At 46.1% G+C, this 19,469-nt stretch overlaps 1 protein-coding gene across 2 annotated transcripts in view; it reads left to right on the top strand.

Annotated features, from left to right (window-relative positions):
- Positions 1-19,469, top strand: part of LOC8030972 (putative surface cell antigen sca1) — a 75,757-nt gene that overhangs the window by 54,668 nt on the left and 1,620 nt on the right. For both annotated transcript variants that reach the window (XM_029993442.4, XM_029993441.3), the window contains exons 2-4: positions 3,914-3,969; positions 12,189-14,744; positions 17,165-17,378. In XM_029993442.4, the coding sequence (XP_029849302.2) occupies positions 3,914-3,969; positions 12,189-14,744; positions 17,165-17,378 (2,826 nt within the window). The remainder of the gene's footprint in view (positions 1-3,913; positions 3,970-12,188; positions 14,745-17,164; positions 17,379-19,469) is intronic.

Below are 19,469 nucleotides of genomic sequence, written 5' to 3'. Positions count from 1 at the left end.
GATACCACCCTTGTAGTCCATTGAAATACTATCCGAATCCAGCAAAGGTCAAATGCGAGCAATGTGTATAATAAATGGTCCTTGTTTTTTTACATTGCCCCTGCACTTGGGCTCTCTTACTTGTGATTCTCTTTCCATGGCCCAGACTGTATTTAGCATGTTGCTCGAGCAGCATGCAGCTTTTCTGCTTCGGAGATCTTGTTTAAAAACAGAGATAAAAAATAGTATACTGAATCTGCCGATTCATTCCGCCCATCAGCAGCATTAAATGTGTGAGATGTAAATCTGTAGCGATGCTCCTTGAATTGTGGCCATATTTCTTCCTTTTCATGTACCAGCTGCGATTCAAACGTTGCCTGCTCTGTCAACCATATCTGAAAAGTTGGTTGAAGTTTCGCCTGCAGGCACAGACCATACCTCGATAAAGGCATATATAAAAATTTACACTTCCTACAAAAACACGCCAAAAAAGTTCAATAGAAACGAGCGCACCGACAGCTAGCGTCGTCACAGCCTCCCCAGGGCGAGCGGGGCGAGTTGGGGAAAAATTCTCTCCTCGCCGTGACGTCACCCCGGTTTGCCGTAAGGGGGCGCCACGCGAACTTCTTGGGATCTGTTCGGGCGGAGTAACAAGTTCCGTTAAGTGCGCCTGTCGCCGTGCCCCGCTGCACTGTGGAAAAGCAAACCCAGCGGAGTGGGTTTTGCTATTTTTCCACAGCGGAAACAGTGTTGCCGCACTGCCACTTCGGTTTTTCCCTCGCCGAGCGGCGAAAATTCCCTTTTTTTCCCACAACACCATTTTGGTGACAGAAGTCGTTTTTAAGATACGCATGACGCCAAGTATATTTAAATGCGGCAACGCCTCGCTATGTTTTTGTTTTGTAAAAGTTTGCATCGCATAAATTACGAAATGTAGATGTTGACATTCGGCAAACTGGTCTCCCCTTCCCTTCTTTTCCGCGCTATACATTGGTTGAATGAACCCGGGGAACTAAATGAAGGCAAGAGGGCCATTAACTAAACTAAACTGAAATCGCCTGCTCGTTTTCGTGATGTGAAAGGGATCACACCTATTGTGCAGTCCATGATGTAACGCACTGACAGAGGACGTGTGTGCGTACCTAGCGGCCAGGAAAGCGCGCGAAGCGGCAGTACTGTACCGGCACTGCTTGCAGCACTCACATGATGTAAGTCGTGATGAATTAGATTGGCTCTTCAAAACAGCAAACTGTCTGAGTAGCTAGTGCCACTCCCTTTCTCTTGTTCTTAGCTTATATAAGAAAATTACGAAATTTCGGGTTAGTTTGTTTATTCAAAAATATTTCCCACGTTTTACATGTGTTTAAATTCTGGTTTCCCTTTTTCCCTAGCTGTCATGCTTTTTACCACAATATGGGAAATTTCCCACGATTCGGCAACACTGAGCGGGAGTGTGCAAGCGCACGCGTCAAGTATCGAAAAAAAAGAAGACAATGGTGAATGTTGATGTGACAACCCTACCCTGTTAAAAAACGAAAAAAAAAAAAAAAACAAAAAAAACTAGCAAAACATTTTTTGGCGCTTGCCTTACATGATACATACTTGCGTCCTGACGAGTTTTGTGCATCGTTGGTAGTGATTTCCTTACAAATTAGGGATTTAAGGAGGGGTACTTGGGCATAGCGAGAGCAGTTACGAATAACCTTGATTATGTGCAGTTGGGCTGTACCACAAGTTAGATTTTTTTTTAAATGTGAAATTGCTTGCTTAGTTATCGGCTCTAGATAAACCTCCAAATGTTTCAAGGCACAGACTGCTAAAGATAAACTTTAGCAGTGCGATAAAAGCTAGCGGGATTTTGTTTAAGTAGGCCATTTTATTGCTTACACGACGAATTTTCATTTTCATAAAACAATGCGTTTTAAATGCGTACGCTTAACTAAATTATAAAAGATTTTTTTTGTTTAACGTCTAAATTCATTGTTGATGTCTTATTGCAACCTTGCAGAACCTAAATAAAACGTTCAATCAAGTACTACTCCAAATTATTTTACTTAATATCTCGGCTGAACACCGTTTGGTTTCATTTTATATAATTAATATAACCATTCGCAGATATCCCTCATTCTACAGGGTGATTCAAGGAAACGCCAGGCTCTTTAAATCGACCGGAAAATTCGGTTTCTTAACCTATCGCGCTACGACTTTGTGCAGCGTTGCCCACAGATGGTGCATTTTTTTTTTTTTTTTGTAAAATTTGCAAAGAGCGAACTTACCTGAGTAAAAAGTAAAGAAAGAAAAAGGCTTAGCTCCTATGGAAACGCAGCGACACCACCGGTCTTCAAACAACACGGCGCCGTTTCGCACGGGACACAAGAGATGGCGCAACGAACGCCGCCAACGAACGAGCATATGGCGCCGAGAGCCAGCGTCTTTAGCAGACAATCTTTTCGACTCAAGCGACGCGCGTTCCGCAGGCGGCGACAGTCGCAGAAACAAAAACAGGCGCGGTAACAACAAGAACTGCAGTTCCCTGTCTGCTAAAGACGCCGGCTCTCGGCGTCGTATGCTCGTTCGTTGGCGGCAGTTGGCGTCGCGACCGCTTGTGCCATCTCTTGTCTCCCGCTCGAAACGGCGCCGTGTTGTTTGAAGACCGGTGGTTTCACCGCGTTTCCATAGGAGCTAAGCCTTTTCCTTTCTTTACTTTTTCCTCAGGAAAAATCGCTCCTTGCAAATTTTATAAAAAAAATATGCACCATCTGTGGGCAACGCTGCACAAAATCGTAACGCGATAGGTTAAGAAACTGAATTTTGCGGTCGATTTAAAGAGCCTGGCGTCTCCTTGAATCACCCTGTAGTTACCGACGACCCGAGAAGCGCAGGGCGTCTCCTTTCAGATGTCAGAACTCCAGCAAACGCTCGTTGCCTTCCACGGTGCTTTGGCCGCACGCTTGAAGCGCACGAATCGCCGAAGCGTCATCGAAGCTAGGAAGCTCGCCCTCGAGGTGGGACACCTGAACGACTTCCTTGCCGTTTTAATCTTGTCAATGTCTAGTCATCGTTTCTTTGAAATACGGCTGTGTGGATAAGCCTTCTAAAAAAACACACAAAAAACAATGGCCTTTGCCACGACCTTTTTGTTGTCATGTCCTGTACTTTTAATCCTAACATGAAAACGGCAGGGCGTGTCTTTCCAACGCCCGGTCTCAAGCACGCGACCCTCCGTCGTGCTTTGGTTACGCGCTTTTGCTCTGAGTGCGCGAAACGCCCGAGCATCCCCGCGCAGAGGCGGGACATGCAAGTGAAGCTCCTCTCTGCCGTTCTCACCTTTCGCTCGACGCTATGCTAAGTGGTTGCATTCAAGGGGAAAGGGAAAGAAAGCATTTTTTTTTTCAAGGTTTACAAGCCAACACACGAGTCTTAAATTAGTATTCGCTGAGGGATGACTCAGTATGAAGTGTATGCTTGGGCTCCGAAATCTCTCTATCTCTCTCTCGAACTGAACTTGTGGCGGCTTCAAGAAGTGCTCCAAAATGACTCGGAGCGATCACATAACTGAAATAGTCTACTCGGGTACTTTGGCCCAGCCTTACAGTAATGCCATGTTTTCTAAGCACATATGTCCAGATCCTAATACACCGTTTACAAACAGTATATTGAGCGCAGTTACGGCTAACGATGTTCCATTTATTTTTTTAAGGATCAAGATGTGTTCTGGCACGTAGGTTTTATTTTGTTTGCTTTGGACCGGTTTAATCTGTGTTGCCTTGCACTTCGATGGCACTGATATGCGCAATTTTTTATCGTTTCCGGAACACCTGGGCAGTTTTACTTTTGTCACTAAGTTCATGATTTTGAATTTTCTTGGGTTCTCCCACGGCCGCTAATTCTCTCTAACCTGATCTTTTCTTCTTTTTTCCCCTTCTCTTCGCAGGTCCTGTGCCTTCCGACAGTCTCGACGCTCCCCCTCAACCCGGCCAAGCTAAGTCGGTAAGTGAATCGGTCGCGCTTAGAGTAAATTAAACTACTTTTATAGGTATTAATATATATATATATTTTTTTTTTTTGAACGCATCAATCTTGAAATAATGAGGACATACTACAAGATGGTACAGGCGCTCAAATTGTGCTTTTTCTTTTTTTTTTTTTCATATCACTAACAAGTGCAGTCCATATTTTGGTTCAGCAAATGAATGTGGCATTAGCAATATAATACAGTTGTCAGCTCAACTGCGCCTCGATCTGGCCGACTGCGCGCGCTCTGCTGAAATGTGAGCGCAGGACTCCGAGCAGCGTTAGCTTACTGATGATGCAGGACGCTGCGACGCTGCTTTTTCGTCCCGGATCATTTGCCCTTCGAACGTCTCCAAAGCCGTTCCAGCCACATTTTATCATATAAAGTTTGGCCACTGTACAGGAAGCCTATGATAATCGCTGAACACGTGATCTAGGATATCGTGTCAATAATAGACCAGAGAACAACCAAAATTATTCTATTTTATGTGATCAATCTAAATTATGTTCACTACAAAATAACTTTAAAAAAGCGAAAGTTCTTCAATTAATGTTTTGAACCCATAAAAGCGCCCTTTTTCAAGGTATGGGGAAACTATAGCTTACTTTTTTAATGTTTCAGTTTTGTTCTTTTCCTTTTAAAGATGACGGCCCCATGGTATTTTGGTTTGCTTTGGTCCTCGCGCTCGCCAACATTTCGCTTCGCTTTCTTCCGATGTGCCCATCACTGGACGACAACAACAGCCGATCAAAAGAAGATACTGTAAAGGACTTAATTTTCGCGGGCTCAAATTTTCGCGAATCGGGCCAAAGCTGAAAATTTGAAATTATTCGCGGGTTCTAATTTTCGCGAATCGAGTGTAGCTTCCGTAGCGTTCACATATTGCCCGAATTGTTCGCGGGACGTATTTTGTTGCGAATTGTAGGCGATTCGCGAAATTCGCGAAAATTTAGTCGTTTACAGTAACCTCTTTCACGCAGACAACTGTTTATTTCAACTGTACATGAAATACATTGCGCAAAAAAGGTACTAACAGCGCATGCATCGATGCGATTGATTGTCGAGCAGTTTCAGCAAAAATGCACAGTGATACAGCTTGAGTGTAAGCAGACTTTTAGTAGATCGTTCCGACGACGCCGATAATAGAGAGTTTTCGTAGTCCGCGTTTCCCCCTCCGCTAAGCCCTCCGCAACGAAGAACCTGCGCCTGCGCGCCGATGGCCTTAAAGTTTCGGGTATCGCAGCGGGTTGCGAAGAGCGTTGCGGGACGACGAAAACGATCTACGAAAACTTTCTATTGATACTTGGTGCTCCGCAGCCGCTTTTACGCATGCATCGTATCGTTATCGGGGATATCGGAACGATCTACTAAAACTCTAGGGGAAACCGACGATCAATGAGTACAGTGAATACAGGGAAATGTATTTCAAGACAGTTAGTATTTCGTACAACCATTTGTTCTTTTGCAAAGGAATACAATGCTTCGCATAACTATACGAAGCTTACAAACGAGTCGGTTCTTCGAGAACAGTAAACAGCCCGATATGGCGAAGAATACAGCTGTCTCTATGAGGCGTATTAGACCTGTCCCGTCAGTTTCGCGAGATAAGCGTCAGACGCACCTAGTCAGATTTCTTGCAGGTATACTGGATCTAGCCAGTCGATTTCCTCAGGACAATGTCTGGAGGTTTATTTATTTATTCAAAATACCTCAAAGGCTTAGTATTCAGATGTGTCGGCCAGTTTCAAATGTGTTCAGTCGGTTTTCTTAGAGGAAGCCTCCGCCCACACAATGTCAGCTACAACACTCGCCCTTGAGCTCTGTGGTCCCCTTTGAGAAGACGACAAATTAATGAAGACCCTTTGTCTAAGCTCAAGGAGGGGATGGCCTTGCTCTTGTCTACTGGCTAACGCAACATGGTGGTAGTGGCCGGTTATTGTCATTACTCTTCATGTGATTTCCGAAGGAAGTCTACTGAGTTGACAACAGCAAACCCACAGTAACAGCTCCACTGTTCAGGAGCCTGACGTTAGAATCGCCATGACTGCTGCACTCTTCATTTGCCGAATGATGAGACTACTTGCACATAGCAGAACATGAACAAAGTTCTCCTTACAGTTTGTAATCGGGCTCGACTGCATAATATACCTGCAATAACTTCATGTCAGGGTGTACCAAAAATTCCCTTTCTGACGAATGAATGCAAAGGGCTGTTCGATAATGTTGGTCACAAGAAAGGCGAGTCCCTCAACCCGCAGTTTTCCCCACATATGCACGACGGCAGCTACTGCGATTGCCAAACCATTCGAGCAAAGACAATGGTCTATGCTTTCACACCACTATGAGGAGGTTCTAAGGCCTCATAAGGTTCAGCTTTGTTTGGTAGTCATAGCCCATGCAAGCACCTTTAAGTGTACCAATGAGCGAGACTTCAGCATATTGAGCAGTTTACCATCTATTTTAGAAACTCTGTTGCCAACAAACAGTCAACAAAACCACTCGGCACATTTGCAGCATGCCCAAGCAAGCAGTTCCAGACACTGACTTCCAACTTGTACCGCACACTCCACTGTAATTTTGTTTATGACATTCATGCAGCGATCAGTAGGTTTTTAGATCATATTGTACAGAATTGTAGCATCTGTTGTATAAAAAAAAAAAGCTTCATTAGATTTTTTTTCTCCTCTTCTGATTTACTTTGGCTTCTTAGATATGGCATGAACACACGTTGTTATTTGTACTAACCAAGAAATATGTAAGGTATATAAGATGTCAAAAATGTAAACAGCATTGGAAATTTCAAGAAATGCAGCAGAAATGTGCTCTAATACAACAAGAACAATTTTTGAAGCTGACAGCAAAGATGGCAATGCTGTTCTTGTGAAGTGTGAAATTTCGTTAGAGATTGCTGACACCGCTGGCTAAGTAATAAACGAAGTTTTAGCAAATCATACCCCGAGTCTTGCTTGACCGTGGATACACATGTGCAGACAGACGGACACCGACGGATGAATTTTTGGCAAGTTTGGCGGATAGCAGATGCGGTTTGCCGCAGACTGCAAACTTTGCAACTTGTATCCTTTCGCACAGGAGATTGTTGTTATAGGTTAAGGTCTTTTGATGCCAAATCTGTGGATTAGCAACCATGATAATGAGGGACTTTTTTTATGCCATGCCGTGGTAGTAGGAAGGTGCTCTTTTTTCACCCAAAGTCAAAGCTCTTAAGGCTCGACTTGAAAAGTTTGCATAATCATGATGTAGGATTGTTTGATGTGTCATACATCTGTCTCAAAACAGACTTGCTCGAGGGACCACAGGATAGACTCTGGTCCCCTTAGAAATAATTTTATGCTTTATTATCAACCTCAAGGGCAACTGTTGTACTCTCTTTTGGCATAGCTTGACAAAAAGTGAACACTGAGGCCCCCGCAAGCCAGTCGGGGCAATGAAGCAAAGTACGTGACCGCTCCCTATAGGAGGAGTGTACTCAGACGATACATTGCCACCTCTTCATGCCGCCTGCCAATGTGTGGTGAGACAGAGTATGGTACCCACGTAAAGGTGCGGGGCTTATAAAAATTAAGAGTCGGCCTATTTCCAGTAGCAGTTCACTTTATGTACTATCGTGGCCAATAGGAACTGAAACACCACGACACATAGCGTGCGGTACTATCAGAGCCGCCTGTCGCATTTTTCTACCGTGATGTATGCCAGGCCAAGACAGCTCTCCTCCTGCACTTGTTGCACCATTCTCCACTTCTTTGTTGTCTACTACTGAGATGGCAGTTGTGAATTGGGGCAGGACTGTTTGGATGGGTACCTGGATCGCCAGGTTTTCTCTGAGCTCCCGCTCCAATTGGAAAGGATGCACCGACGCAGCTGCGACGAGTTGGCGGTTCTCCTCGTCCGTTTTTGCTCGGAAACACAATTTGTGAGGTGCATCACTAAGTTGACTTTCAACCTGCAGACATGAATTATGCAATTGATAATCGCTAATGACCTTCTTTACTATTGCCCTTAGCCGATATACTTTAATGCTCAGATATGTGGTACGCTTCTGTCGGCACTTTTTACTGTTTCTAACGTGTCTCTGGCAAATGCTGGGAAACATCTGTATTTGAGCCACTCAACTGTGGATCGATTAATGCGTGATCATAAATCGGGGCATCATAAAAATTGTTCCGAGAAAGTATGCGGTAAATTTTTGCCGGGTCTTGCGCAGGTTTAGTGGTTCGATTAAGCAAAAAGATATTTCCTTTACTTCCTCAATAGCAGATGACATATAGGTGCAGTGCAGGAAAGAACTTCTCTTGGCCAGAGCAGGCATCACAGTTTTCGGAAAAATATGTCATCCGGCTCTCATACTGCCGGGCGCCACACGTCATGGCGTTTCAGCTCACATTGGCCACGATAATAGCAATCATGCTGCCTAAGATGAGGATGTGTGTTTCTGTGTCTAAGAGCAGACACAACTTCTAGCTTTTCCGGCATACGGTCTCTGCTTGTCCCCTTGTGGCTTAGATGACCTCTTGAGTTTTCTCCCCTTAACATTCTGACTTCTGATCGGCCTTATGTTGGGTGTCAAGCCCTTGCAGCTTGCCTCCACTCCTCAGTAACTCTCAGTTCTCTTTTACTTATTTGAGAAACCATCATGCTGAACAAGGAAGTAGCAGCTCACAGTGAATGTACAAAGTTGCATACACCTTACACATATAAAATGCGGAATAATTGCAGACCTCACTGTTCGGCGTGTTTAGCCGGGATAGATGGCGTCTAGGGCTCGCCTCACATTGAACGGTGTGTGGCGAGGCTTGCCGTGCTCACAGGGAACCCTGACAAGAGATGGCCGGTGTGGATCTCTGAAACTGACATATACGAGATGCGCTATTTCTAGAGGTGCCTCTGCATTAAATTTCCTTAGAAGTACACCGGGCTATAAGTCAATTCAGAGGTATGTACGCATACCCTGTCAACTTCTATGCGTGCATGTAGATATAATAATTGGTCGATTGACTTTCTATAGCGGCGCGAATTTATTCTTGTTTTTCTAAGCGTGTAATTTTATGTTATAGCTTTCTTTTATTATTTTGCAGATTAGCGAAACTCAATTTTATTCCTGTATAACGGGATTTGCCATGATTTTTTTTCCCAGTGAAGCGGTGTGAAACCTTCGTACCGCGGAAGTTACGCAGATATTATAAAGCGTGAACAAGTAATTGATTAGGTTCGAGCCGCGTCTTCCATTCACGTCGTACAGCGCCAGTAACACGCACTAGTCATAAACGTTAACCGGCTGCGTCCGATATGCACTCCGTTGGAGAAAACATACTCGCTTCTGGCCTTGCGCGGAGGGCAGCACAAACATTTTAAAATATGTTTGCACCTAGCAGTAATGAATGAGCAGAATACCCATCGCTCAAATGAATAGGCTTCTGCTCGAGGAGGCCCCTTTGGAACGAATTTGCATCGTGATTTGGAAACGCACGTCAAATGAAAACACAAGCGAGGCTATAACTGAAAGGAAATGGCCGCCTAGAACTAGATATCCCCAGAGCGATCACCGACAACGGGATCGCTGAAGTTTAAAAACATGGCTTCGGACAAGCGGGTCACAGGGCACTGAACTCGTTCGTGAAGGCTAACGGGCCTAATGGTGGCAAACGGCCTCTGCTACATTTGTCTTACCATATAAATGTATGGTTGCGCGGTTCTAAATGTTTTTTTCAAAATCACTTTAGTATAATTAATTTGTACTATTGAGACAGTTTAAATAAATCAATAAACAAAGAAAAAAACTAATAGTTCCCCATACTGTTCTCAGGGCTCTGTCAACTCTTGATTACCAGAAGTGGCCTCGAGTAGAACCACTGTATACTGTTTCACTTTTGTGCAGCGCTCGGCGTACCTATACGCAGCGCCTGTTAACAGCCACCCGCGTATACCATCGCGACCTTTCTGGCGCCTGTTGGCCGTCCGCGAGCGCCGGTGGTTCATCGTCGCGACCTGAACGCGAGCATTTTGTGAACCCCTGCGAACGTTAACCTCCGCGACGATGAACCGCCGACACTCGCAGACGGAAGGATGCAATGCTGCGCGGGCGGTAGTTGAAAGGCGCAGTAGGATACGCCGAACGCTGGAACGGCTTTGCAGGCGCTCGAAGGGTAAAGGATTCATGACGACAAAGCAGAATCTTGCATCATCAGCAAGTTAACGGTGCTCGAGAGTCCCAACAAGTCCCACGCTCGTAATTCAACACAACAAGCACGGTCGGCCAGATCGAGGCGCGGTCGGCTTTCGCGTCGCGATTGCTACGTCGTTGCTCTGCCTACACTGATGACATATGCACTGACATTCAAAAACAGCTCTCTCTCGCTCGAGACTGATGCGGGTCAAATAGACGCGTTTATAGCGCGATAGAGCGTCGCGACAACAGTAGTACTACTCACCTCGGCAGCGGCGTAAGCAGCGTCGTTAGGTCCGTCAACACCCGCGTCGAAAACGACGAAATGTGCACAAAAACACTACATGTAAATGAATACAGCACGCAGAACAGAATGAATACACTTACAAACAATAAAATTACACTGGAATATTAGAAATAGAGAACTAAAGCTATATAAAAAAAAAAAAAAAAAAAAAAAAAAAAAAACGGAACATTGAGAAGGCATAAATGGCCAGGTAAGGCGATCTGTATACGGAGAGCAGCTGCAGAAGTCAGAACGTCGTATCCACAATTCCTCGGGCGTGCACGAGAGCACTTGGATAAGACAGCAATAGGTCTATTGTTTTGTTTTCCGCACGCACTGCAACAGGCTCCGAGAAAGTCGCATTTACACTGCAACCGCAGAAGATGGCATCCACAAGTAAGACATCCACGGAACACTCACTCGCTTACCTTTTACGACAAAGGGCCGCTTGGCGCCATCAAGTCTCCACACGTCTACTCAGTTTCTCCACATTAACACGTCACATTTTGTGTTGACACTGCCTTTGTTACGCTAGTGCGGCAAAGGGCGACATTTTTTTTTTATTTTTACTAATCTAGCAGTATATTATTGTTGTTGTTTTTTTAGTATGCATCCACCGACAGTTTATTCACATACACGTTTGTAACTGGGTTCTAATTTACGCATTTTAGTTAGAAAAATTACCATACCCCCGTTTAATGCGACCAAACACTTCGTTCGAGCTACCGGTGAATTGATGAGCCGCTTATATCAACCGTCGTATAAATGTTTCAATTCTTTCATCGCACAGTTCAGACAAAAAGGCCTGTTAAAAGCATCGTATTTATTAAGACTGCGAGATGAGTTAGTTGGTTCTTATTCATAATAAAAATATACAGAAAAATAAAAACGAGACAGAAAAAAAAAAAGAAAAAAACGAGGACAAGGTGAATGGCACACAGGACAAAGCGAGGCGTCCCTGTACTGTGTTCCACTCATCTCCTTGTCCTCGTTTTTTTTTTTTTTTTTTTTTTTTTGTGTAATTTGATTATGCATCGTATCTACTTCTGCGAAAATCGAAAACCCTCCGGCATTTTGACGGCGATAATCATCCTTTATCCCACGATTATTTTATTTTGCCTGTCGGAGGTACAGAAGGCTGGGAAAATCAAGAAGTCCCGGTAAATTATACAAAATGCCCCCCCCCCCCCCCTTAAAAAAAAAAAAAAAAAGCTTGGAGGGTTTTTTTTGCAAAAAATAATAGGCATCGTCGAACGCTCATTTTCCGCCCAAAAGTAGCGCCAGAGGTCACAACCAGATGCCAAAGTTTCAGCGCGAACCCATATTTTATTCAAAAGTTATAAGTGATTTTCTGAAAATGTCAATGGGGGGGAATATGGTGGCCGATGGAGCTCTCGAATACATGATGCTCTATGGCGCCAGAAACCGAAAACGGGCGAAAATGGCCTCCATTTTCTCCATTGAACTTTTCAGGAAATCACTTATAACTTTTGAATAAAATATCGATTCGTGCTGAAGCCTTGTGACACCTGGTTAGGAGCGCTACCTTTCGGCGGAGAATGAGCGTTGAGCAACGCATAGTTAATTTTCGCAAAAAAAAAAAAGGCTTTTTTTTTTTTTGTAGATTTATTATACCGTGGGGTCCTGACATGGCAATCCAAACAAACAGCGGGAGACAGAGGCAGCGGACTGTATACAAAGGCGTTTGTCTCGTCTCTCTCCCGCAGGAAGCTGGCCAGGAGCCGCCTCATGCCCGAGAGGAGTGCAAGCCAGATGTCGCCCGCGTGGGTCCCGAGAAACCGCCTCCCGATTCCCGACCCCCTGAACCGATCCCCGGAAGAACAAGCCACGAACCGGGGACCCCCGTCGACCAGGACGTCGCCAAACGGCCGGGAGATGGCGCGCCCGATGCGCCGCCGAGGTCCGCGCTCACCAAGAAGCCGTCTAAGCTGGAATCGGCCAAGGAGGACGTGCTGGGCGTCTTCGAGTCCATGAAGAAGAACGTGGGCGCGGCCAAGGAAGCCTTCTTCGAGAAACCCGGCAAGACGGACCAGCCGAAGCCCGCTTCTCCGAAATCTACAGAGCCCAAGACCCCAGATGTGCCCGAGGTCAAAAAAACCGAAGACGAAAAGGGTAAGACCGAATCGTTCCTGCAGAAGCTTCGCTTCGGAAAATCGGAAGATCAGAAGTCCAAAGAGAAGAGCAGTCCGGAAGCCGTGTCCAGTTCTGCCGAGACGGAGAAGCAGCCGAGCGGAAGCCCCGTCCCCCAGTTTGGTCAGAACGTGTCCGCCTTGGCCGAGACGCCGGGATTGCTGAGGGAAAAGGCACAAGGCGCGCTCGACGCTGGCAAGACAAACGTTGAGTTGATGTCTAAACAGGCACACGACGCGACAGTCTCCTTGAAGCAGACGTCTCAAGACGTTTTCGATGCCGGTCGTGTTGAAGCCGAATCTCTGAAACAGAAATCTCAGCACGTGCTAGACGTTGGTAAAGCTGAGGCTGACGCTCTAAAGCAAAAATCTCAAGAGGCGGTTGATGCGGGTAAAGTACAAGCTGAATCGCTGAAGCAGAAGCCTCAGGAGGTGGTTGACGCTACTAAGGCCCAGGTTGAATCGCTGAAGCAAACGACCGAACAGTCACTAGAATCCATAAAGCAGCAAGTGCTCGATGCTGGCCAAGCTCAGGCTGAGTCCCTTAAACACAAGTCTGTAGAGGCATTTGACGCTGGTAAGGCTCAGGCCGAGTTTTTAAAACAGAAGTCCTGCGATGTGGTTGAGGCAGGGAAAGGGAAAGCTGAGGGTCTAAAGCAAACAAGTCAGGAGGCAGTTGATTTTGGGAAGAATACACTGGGCTCGTTACACCAGAAATCACTGCAAGCGGCTGAAGCAACGAAAGAAAAAACAGAAAATCTGAAGCAAAGCTCTCAAGACACTATTGATGCTGGGAAGTCACAAGCAGCGTCCGTTCTTCAGCAGGTACAGATGTCGGTGGTGACTGCTGCTGACCAGTTAAAAATGAAATCCCAGGAAGCACTTGAGGCGGGAAAACAGCAGGCCCAGATGGTTGACCAGAAGTCTCGAGAGGTTGTGGTCACAGGCAAGACCAACGTGGAAGACCTTAAGCACAGCGCTCAAGAGGCAGTATTAGCTGCGAAATCAAAAGCACTAGAGACAGCCGATTCTGCGAAGGAAAAGGCACACGAAACTGCCGATGCCACAAAAGTCAAAGCTGAAGATATGAAACAGAAAGCTCAAGACGCTTTGTACACCGAAAAATCGAAAGCTGAACAAGCAATTCAGGATGCTGTTGACGCTGGAAAAACGAAAGCTGGCTTCTTTACAGATAAATCTGCGGAAACCTTGGACGCTAGCCATGTAAAGATTGGCGCGTTCATTCAAGAACTTACACCGACTGTTCTGGCAGCAACGGATGGCGCGAAACAGGCTTCCCAAGAAGTTGTCGATATCGGAAAATCCGACGTAGCCTTCCTAAATCAGAAATCGGTGGACGCAGCCAGTGTTCTTCGGGAGATGTCCAAGGATGCCGCCGCAACAACGGGAAAAACAGCAGACTCACTGACGGACAGAGCGAAGGAAACCTACGACATTGGAAAACAAAAAGTCGATACATTTCTTCAACAAGTAAAACCGGCTGTTGTCGGGGCTTCGGATACAGTAAAACAAAGGTCTCAGGATGCATTCGACACCGGTAAATCAATGGCCGATTCTTACGCGCAGCAAATAAAGGCTTTTATGTTCGACGAGTCTGACGCTGCAAAGAAGTCTCCGCCTGATGTTTCCGCAGACGAGAAGGGTGCACGAGCGCTCGGCGCCGAGGAGGAGCCGGCGGGGACGCTACTGGATCAGGTAAAATTTGCCGCGCTGAGTTCACAGGCAGCTCTGGAACTCGCGTACCGCGACCCACTTGGACGTGAGAACAAAGACGAAGCGACGAAGGGCGCTTCCAGGACCGAGGTGTTAGGATCACCCGAAACGGCTGCATTTCAAGCCGGGAAAGAGAAGTCCTTCGATGGATTCGGGAAAAAACCTTCGGAGTGCCTGCAGACCGATTCGCAAGAAATGTTCGATTCGGCCAAATCCCAGGCTGAGTTGCTCGTTGATCATGTCATCTCGTCCGTCGTTGGGGCATCGGAATCCCTGAAGCATGCCTCCGAAGACGCGTTCGGGAGTGACAAGGAGAAGATTGAGTTTCTAAAGGAAAGAGCTCAACAAGAGTTCGAATCTGGCAAGAGCAAAACGAACACCGAACACGCTAATCAGCAGGTGAGCAGCTAGCACGTAGGCATTGCAAGTTTCGGAAACACCTAGGCTGTCCGAGCGAGATGTGTTGCTTTGTTGTCGAACGGCATAGTCGCTCGGTTAAAAACTAGCTGTTATAGTAACCGACAAGGTGAGAAGGGCAGGGAGGAGCCTCAGTTGTCCCGCCTCCAACACGAGCTTTCTACCTTCGGCAACGCTTGGGCATCCCGTGCACATAGCCTCCTATACACTGACAAAGCCTGGCAGATCGCCACGAGAAGCGGCCGCCGAAATGAAAAAGGTAGAGCGGCGGACAACGAATCAGAGGAAAGCTACGTGACTGGCGCTTCGCTGCGGCAAGACGCCGAAACACACTTCTCCCGAGCGAACAAGTGTGTTTCGGGCCCTCGCCGCTGCAAAAGCTATGCGCTGACGTCAAGTTTCCCCGAAAAATGCCTCTTTGATGCTCTGTGCTACCAGATCTTCGCGCTCCAAATCTGCGACCGGGCACTGTATGGCTCCGTCGTCGAACTGCCAGGCTTTGTGAGTAAAAAGGAGGATATGCCCGGTGCACATAGAGTGCCCAGCCCAGGCACGGCGGAAGGCACGGAGCACGTGCTGGAGCCTGGGAATTCGATAGACACGCCCTGCCGTTCTTACACCGTCAGTGACTATGGTGGCGAAACTCATCGACTAGTCAGGGCTCCGCTTCTTCCTTCGATGGTGGCGTCGAATAACATTTAGCGAGCCTCCATTGCAGGGTTTCGAAAGTGCGAGTTTCACGAGCTACAGTATTGAGGCAGTAATTGTAATTGACAAGATGTGTGTTCACTCGTTTGCGTAGAATTTATTTACTTTCTATCGATACTTTACGTTAGTGTGTACAACATGTGATCGCTTTCATCTCTCGTTTTAAAAAGAAGCATACCTACTGTGTTATTGACTATGACTATGTGAGTGTTTAAGGGCCTGAATTGTGTTACAGTTGTTACAAGTGCCCAATTTTGTTTCAACATTTCTCAATTCCGTGCCCTTCAGCAACTATTGAACTAACAACATTTATGTTTATTAATAGGTTTCCTTTTGTAGTGTTTGTTATTATCTCTTTTAAATAATGTTGTTCAGCTGTATAAATGCTCCCACTTCTATAGCCATCTCTTGAAACGCGTTTCCGTTACAGGTTCCAGTGGTTCGAAAAAAAAAACGGGTTCCCGTTACATTTCTAAGATTCGAACGTGTAACCTTAACGTTACAGTCGCGTACTTTAATGAAGTATGATGCCGGATAATCCGTGAAAAAAATAAAGCAAGCAGGTGAAAATACCCATATCGAACTGCGTGTCGTGCTGCCACGATCGCATTTGTTCCAGTTCTGTGTTTACGTCTATCGCTCCGGCATTTCCCCATCCCTTGGAGTCAGAAATTAAAACTTGGCCATTATTATTTAAAAAAAAAAAAATTCTGAAAGGAATGCGAAACGAATAGAAGGACCGGTGGCCTGCATTTCCGCTAACGATTGACTACACTCTCAAAAACAAGTTTTGGAAACCACTTCTAGTGTTTCTTTTAGTTCACGTTGCGATAGTGAATTTGGTTTTGGGCACGTATAATACGCCGAGTGGTAAATGTACGCCGAATACTATTTTGGTGAATCAATAGGAAATATCTAGACACCGAAATATTACTCGCTTATTCGGCATTTACTTTCGTTTTATTCCTTATCCCTCTCACTTTAAATGCCCCAGATTTGATAATAATGAGAACTGGGAGAACTTTGTTGTTCGTGATTGCATTACTCTTTACTTTAGACCGTTCTCCGCCAATTTCATGAACCCTTTTTTCCCCCGATTCTGCGCACTGCAGTTGTTCCCGAGCAGGACACACACACACACACACACACACAGATATATATATATATATACCGATTAACGTCGATTTATTACACCGAGTGTCGCCTTCACGCGAAATGTTTCCATGTTGCGCAATACGTAATATCTCGTAAATATTTCAGGGAAACCGGGAAGGGAGGGATTCCGGCAAACGTTGGGAGCCATCCCGGCCAATCCAGCATTGTGCACGTATCACGTGACTGCCTTACGCATCGCTCCGCCCTTTCAGAAGATCACGTGACACCCACACTGCAGTGGATTGGCTTGGAGGGCTCGAAGCGTCCACTGCGGTCCATCGGAAGGCGAAACGAACAAGGCCGCAGTGTTGGATTTGCTACGTCACGTAGCAGAGGCCAGCGCGGGGATTGGATACGAGCGGTCCGTCAGCATTCGGATCGGACTCGTGTTCTCGCTGACTGGACGCGAATCTTAGCCGAACACTGACGCAATGCTCGGTTTCCAATCTTCGCTTCGCGCCGGCCGCTTAGGAGGTGGTGGGCAAACGCGGTAGAAAACGCGGTCTCGTCGGTCGCCCACAGCCCGAGCTTCGGTGCAGGTGAGCTCGGCCACGCGACTGGAGTTCGAAGGGGCCGGCGGCGAGCAGCCCAAGCCCTCCGAGCTGCTGCTTCTGCACGTGGAGCAAGGGGACAGGCGGAGCTTGAGCCCCAAGCTGGAGGACATCGAGACGGCCGTGGTGAAGATCCAGGCCGGAGTCCGGGGATACCTTACCAGGAAGAACCTGCACGAGCGGTCGCCCCAGCCGCAGCACGGTAAGCCTATGTCAAAATCTCTTCTCTTTGTCACCACGTTTTCTTTTTTTTTTTCTTTTTTTCATGGTCGAAGTAAGAATATTTTCTAGTGGAATCTCCACGAAAAACTGCTGCAGTGTTTCCAGGATAGCCACGTGACGAAGTCAGTGATTTTGCTCCCGTTTATGTTGTTTTATCTGTGTATGTTTTTTTATTACTCAAAGCTCGACTACAGAAAACTTAAAATAATTTCTCCTTCTTTAATGGAATGAATGAACCTCAAAGGTGTTCTCAACGAGTGAATAATTAAATAAATACCTCAATAGACTACAACAACGTTTTTTCTTCCATTTTGACATAAAAAAACTTGGAAAACCCCTACGTTGATACACTCAAAAAAAAAAAAAAAAAGAGTCTGCGTGGGTTGTGGGCGGCTCACCGCTCCGTAAAAAAAGCTGGACTCCCTTTCCGTTTTTCTGTTTGAACACGACAGCGAGTCGTGGTGGTGAGAGAAGGCGAAGCGCTGTGACTGGCCCACCGGCCCGCCGCCCACCAATGGAAATGTCTCTTTCCACGCGCACGGTGCGTGGACTCGCTCGGGAGTCTAATATCTTCGTACAACGCCTACACACACACACGCTCGGGAGTCGGGCGACGCCGCGACGACGCCCGAGCCACGCAAGCTTTGCCGAAGCCTTGACCTCCTCTCCACCCCGCTCGTGAACGTGATTGGTAGCATCTAGTGGTTTCGTCATGGAACACGTCACGGGGCGGGACGCGGTAGCTTGCCGGAGCGTGCCGTGGCGAGGAGTCCCCGGCTTTGCCGTGAACTTTCTCCGGCTCGCCACGGTCACAGCGCCAGTTTGCATACCCAGAAGTGGAGGGATTTTCGAGATCCAAAAAAACGGAGTACGCGCCACGAAATGTTTTCACAATTTACTGTTTTTTTTTGGTTTTCTGTGTCGCTCATCAGGTGTATAATTAAAACCATGTGGTTATTTTTATTCAAAATTAATTACCAAACTTTAGGTAATCATTCTACTTTTCGTGACGATTGGCACCCTGTATTATTTTCCCCTTGGCCGTATAATTCACATGCACAAACTGGATTAGTGTAGCTTTCACGGTTAAAAAAAAATCTTCAAAACCCGAACAAGAAGTCAAAAAAAAAAATCCCTGTGTATTTCAGTAATTTGATGACAAAGGGTGCCCGTCAGGCAAACGCAGCAGACGAAAATCACTCCACTGGTCCGCCTGATCACTCATTGGGATCAATCAGCGGATGATTGATAAGGATAAGAAACATAAAATCAGGACGCAGAAATACAATACAACGTTTTCCCATCTTCTCTGAGGGATTCTTTTTGTTTCCTGTAACATAAAGGTTTAGAGGAGGTTGGAAAGAAAGGGGGAGGGGGGGGGAGGGTAAACACTTCCTAGATAACAAACCCGTAGTGAGATTGCGTCATCAGGGGAGGCCAACGCTGGTCCCAGATTGGACACGACGATTGCGTCTACTTTTGGCTCAGACTTGGATCGAAACCGAGCGCTGAAGACCCGTTCACTCACTCGCGACTCCTTAGAACCGAGCGCCCAGAAATAACCCGGAATAAAAAAAATTTTAACAGTCTGGTTGGGAGAGGCGTGTCAAGAAATAAATTTCATACGAAAAAAAATAATTTCAAGCACTATTGACGGTGAGAGATTTATTTGAAATTTTGCGCACAAAGTCCATGATGTCAAGATCCACCTCTCCTCCAAGCGCCCGAAATGCCGAGAGAAAACAAGAGGACAGGGGGTGACTACCAACTTAATCGTGTCTCGCGCCTTCAACATTGCTCTAATCTTTATATTAATTTTTTTGCGTAAAATTATTTTTTTGAACGCGTGTCCCATTCATACTGTTTAAAAATATTTTTTTTAAACACTTGTTACAATCTCTTACGACGGGAGAACACACGGACACGCTGGCGCCATCTATGGGGTGACCCTGGAACTGTATTTTTACTAGAGCGAAGGTTTGGCAGTATTTGCGAAGTCAACTGTACGTACTACTTATGAGAAATGTTCGTATATAACATTGACATAAGATTTTAGAGCCAAGAAAAAAAG

This window comes from Ixodes scapularis, unplaced genomic scaffold, assembly GCF_016920785.2.
Source record: "Ixodes scapularis isolate PalLabHiFi unplaced genomic scaffold, ASM1692078v2 PGA_scaffold0__279_contigs__length_252992795, whole genome shotgun sequence".
NCBI classification, from domain to species: Eukaryota; Metazoa; Arthropoda; class Arachnida; order Ixodida; family Ixodidae; genus Ixodes; species Ixodes scapularis.
Note: the sequence above shows the minus strand (reverse complement) of the source record. Positions and strands in the feature narration are given on the sequence as shown.